Here is a 4,288-nt window from a genome sequence, read left to right on the forward strand (position 1 = left end):
AAATTTGGGTTCATTTAACATATATTAGGGAATAGTAAGGAATATATTTAACAAGTTCTAGAACAAACTGTAAAAATAATACATATTTGCTGGTAATAATCGAAACCTGCTAAAAGAAACTACCAACGTAGTATCAGTGCTGTATCCCTTTATTACTAACGGATCTATATACTATATTATATATATAAGCTGAATAAAGAACACAATCTCTTTAAAACACAAACAGCATTGACTATATTTTTTAAAATTTTATCAATATGGCAACTTTTAATTTTGGTGCGTTTATTTTCATTGTAGAATATTAATATCAATGTTATTTTGTTTGGAGAAATGTGAATATCTTTTATTATATTGGAAATAATGTAAGTGATTTTTGTTATAAAACTTTTAACTATTTAAATATATTTAGTTCTTAAAGCATATTTTTTTACACTATACAACAAAAAAGTTATTTCCTTACATAAACGAAAAACTTGGAAGACAATAAAACTGACCAAAAAATGATTTTATGTTAGAAATGTTATAAGATGATAATATAATAAGTAACGATTAAATATAATTAAATTTTCTGGTGTTAAAAAAATCATTAGATATGAAATACTAGATTTTATATCCGCTAAAGAACTGTAATGACTAGCCGCTTAAGGTCAACAAGGATTGTTGACTTTGGGCCTTAGTTGAGAAGTAATGGAATACTGTGATAAGCTTAAATAAGCAACTAATATATACGCTGATAGTGAAGATTTGTAGTAAGGACTATAGAAAGTATATCAACTTTACCAGCAACACTTCTAACGAAGATTTTTGAAGGATTTCTGTTGTAGGATAAAATATATCAAGGAATTTTTTTGATACTATGCATTATTATTCTTAGCGCTACAAATAGCAAGTCCAAATAGCAAGAGTGTTGTTTTTATATTATTTCTGCAGTTATAATTACATAAAATAAATCCTATATATTTAATTAATTTCTTTCATTTTGAAGGGATTTCTGTGATATCAACACCGTTTGTAAGTACCATCCAGATGATGGTGTTATGGAGGACTACAGCACAGGTGATGCAATATGTTTAACATGTGGCCTCATTGTTGGTGACTGTTTCGGTGAAGAAAACAATGCGAATGAAGTTAATGCTTTGGGTACAGGCTATATTAAAGATTTGACAAGTGCAGGAAACAATGAAGTGCCCAAAAAGAAATCAAAAAAAACTGTGAAGATAGAAAATACACTGAATAATTCATCTAATATGAAAAATGAGATTGATATTCTCACAGGTACGAAAATTATTGCACAGGTAGGTCTTCGTATGCACACATCTGGTAAAATTATAACATCGGCAAATGTGCTATTTAAAAAGGTAAAAATTGGCATTTTATGCAAATTTTATTGGAAAAAGATTTTTTAATCCCTTTCTTAGTTACTCAACAATTTTGAAATCAAAGAGTATTGCGTTAAGTATCAAGCTGTCTGTTGTTATTTTATAAGTTGTTGTCGAAGAAATATACCAGTGACATTTAAAGATATATGTTTCGTGAGCAAAATTCGAGCAAAAGAACTTAATAATTGTTATGAGGCTGTTGCAAAATTTTTGGACAAAACTATTAAATGGCCCAATTATTTAACACGTTTTTGTGCATTAGCCAGTAAGTAAGCTATTCATTAATTAAATATTAACTTAAAATTTTATTATTGGCTTTACTTAGATGTAAGCGATGAGGTAGAAAACAAAGCAGCTGAGATTATTTTAACCGCAACGAAAGTAAAGGATCGCTTGGGTTACGAGCTTGAGTCTGCAATTGCCGCTGGAGCGTTATTTGCTGCTGCTAAGGTTAGCATAATTGTTCGGAAGCAAATTTAGCTTCTTTAACTAGATGTACACTAGCGCCAATAAAAGCTTGGCGGCGCCACTTTGCTGATTGAACAGTTATGATATACTTTAATACATATTAGTGATGGAATGTATTTAATCTAATATTGATCTGTTCATTTTCACCGCTTAAGCAACATTGTGGTGACACTAAGCGTTTTTTTTTTGTCAATGTGCACTGGCAGATCTACAAATTTATAACCACTAAATTCTTTATTTGCAGATACTGAAAAGAAGAGTGGCACTTAAACCATTGTTAGCAGGTTTTCAGTTAAGATATGGTATAATAACTTATATATGCAATGAGTTCTGCAAATCTAAAGAATTACTGCAGTCGACTAGAAAACTTAGGAAATAATTTATATCAAAAATATTTTTGGTGTTTCTTTCAATTATTATTATTAAATTAATATTTTCAACAAAAAAGAGGAATAAAATAAAAACAAAACAACCTTTAAACATATAAAAAAATTTTTTTGAAAAATAAATAAGTTATAATTTATGAATAATTATAAAATAAATAAGCATGATATATACTTAAATGTAAATAAAATACTTTAGACTCTATAAATACCTTTCTTAAATCGTAAAATTTTAAAATACCGGATTAAAATGAATTATGTCTAATTGCTAACTACACTCATGAGCTATTAAAGTTTTATGATTCTTAAATAAACTGCAGATTTGTTGTTGGTTTATTGTATTTCATATGCTGTATAGGTCAGTAAGCATAAAAAGTTGTTGAAATCCTTTAGTTGAATGACCGCCTCCCACATGTGAACTCCCACATGTAATTATGAAAATATGATTTCTCATTTGCTCACCTGAGTCTACTTAACATTTTAGAAAATAAAATTTCAACCGCATAAAAAGTTCTGTCTACTAGCGTTTAATTACAATAAAAAGTTTAGAATTGTTTTAAAGTTGTAATAAAAATATTATGATACGAAAAAATTATACAAATCATAATATTACTTATATACATTACTTTTACTCTAAATGAATAGTACAGTAATCATAATAATATTTACAACTTTACATTTATGAGTTCGCTGTTCTTGATAAGGAAGAAGTAAGGATTAGAGGGGTAGACATTTGTATAGGAACTAACATTAACTATAAAAGAGACGTTGTATGAAATTTAAAATAAAATTTTAAAAAAAAATATTGAAAAAAATAAATACTGTATCCAAAATAAACGGAATTAACGCGTTCAAAAAAAAAAAGCAAAAAGTTATATATATACATATATAAAAAAAAAGTTACATATATATATATATTAATTATTATATATACATTATTATTTATTCAGGCTTTATAATTTGACAAATGCACATGAAAACTACTATATTTTACACGAATTATTCTCACAGAAGAAATCATAGGAATATGATCGAACATGTCCCCGTGTCACAGAAAAACTGTTCCCGAAGCGATAATTACTACTTCGGGAAAGACAATTTAGGTTAATAAAGTATATGAAAGAAGATGCGGTGAAGGTGTTGATAACCATATCTTAAAATGAAAAATTTATAGATGTTTGGATTAAGCACCCACAAGGTGTATTCTACTAAATTAGTGATTCTTCAAAACCAGCAAAATTATTGATTGATAATTTTTTGTTTTTATTTTAATAATAGTATATACTCTGTCCATTGCATGTATAAATAAATAATATGGTATATAAACATTTGAAATAAATTAAATTATATATAATAATTTGAGTATATCAGTAGAAAAGCTTACTAACTCACTTAATCTAATAGGTAGAACTTTATGTGAACTACATTTGAAATTGTGCAAGCAAATGATTAATTTCCGAGGTAAAGCGGAATACAGAGGCAACCCTTTAGTCCTATGGGTTTTGTATGACGCATAGTCACCAAAATAACACTAATATTCTTGTCTACAACATAATAGTTTACCTTTGGCTCCATGTGCCATACACTAAAACCGTGCTAACTTACACGTTACACTTGTTTTAAAGTAACTCCTTAGAACGCTTTAACATATAAGGGGTCTAGGGTTTGAAGTGCGTTCATGTTGGAAAGGTGTTGTAGGGATGACAGTAAGGGGTCAGTTTTAATGACCAAGGTTTAGATATAAAAAATTTATTTGCAACTAACTAACATTACATGGAGTACTGTGTTTTTTGTATCGTAGCTATATTGTAGCTATAATCATCGCAGTATTTGTCATATAAAAAACGCTTTTGATCCAAACGGGCACTCGTAATAGAGTTAATACCCCATTTAAGCACAGTTAATTTATAAGAATACCAAACGCATACTAAACAAAGAATAATACAATTACTTTATTAAAACAGTAAGTATTTTATATATTAATATAATATAATATAGAAATATAGTATTACTAAAGTAATAAATAAAGTTTAGTAACATAACTAGAAGCGCTATGTT

The 4,288-nt window shown here is 27.8% G+C and overlaps 1 protein-coding gene across 2 annotated transcripts; it reads left to right on the forward strand.

The window, feature by feature from the left end:
- Positions 1 to 281: 281 nt before the first annotated feature.
- LOC119682954 (transcription initiation factor IIB-like) lies at positions 282 to 2,266 on the forward strand. 2 transcript variants are annotated; one of them, XM_038096532.1, is made up of 5 exons: positions 282 to 362; positions 986 to 1,295; positions 1,419 to 1,644; positions 1,705 to 1,829; positions 2,092 to 2,266. In XM_038096532.1, coding segments are annotated over exons 1-5 (798 nt in total). In that variant the 5' UTR covers positions 282 to 360; the 3' UTR covers positions 2,227 to 2,266. The 2 variants fall into 2 exon arrangements, with proteins under 2 accessions (XP_037952460.1, XP_037952459.1); XM_038096531.1 differs by having other exon boundaries at positions 986 to 1,358; positions 2,092 to 2,265.
- Positions 2,267 to 4,288: the final 2,022 nt, after the last annotated feature.

The sequence above is a fragment of the Teleopsis dalmanni genome, chromosome 2 (assembly GCF_002237135.1).
Source record: "Teleopsis dalmanni isolate 2A chromosome 2, ASM223713v2, whole genome shotgun sequence".
In the NCBI taxonomy this organism is placed as follows: domain Eukaryota; kingdom Metazoa; phylum Arthropoda; class Insecta; order Diptera; family Diopsidae; genus Teleopsis; species Teleopsis dalmanni.

Bases quoted from the DNA above. Each gene is read 5' to 3' on its own strand.
- LOC119682954 (XM_038096531.1), top strand. The intron at 1,645-1,704 runs GTAAGTAAGCTA...GGCTTTACTTAG, and splicing joins ACGTTTTTGTGCATTAGCCA to ATGTAAGCGATGAGGTAGAA. The intron at 1,830-2,091 runs GTTAGCATAATT...CTTTATTTGCAG, and splicing joins CGTTATTTGCTGCTGCTAAG to ATACTGAAAAGAAGAGTGGC.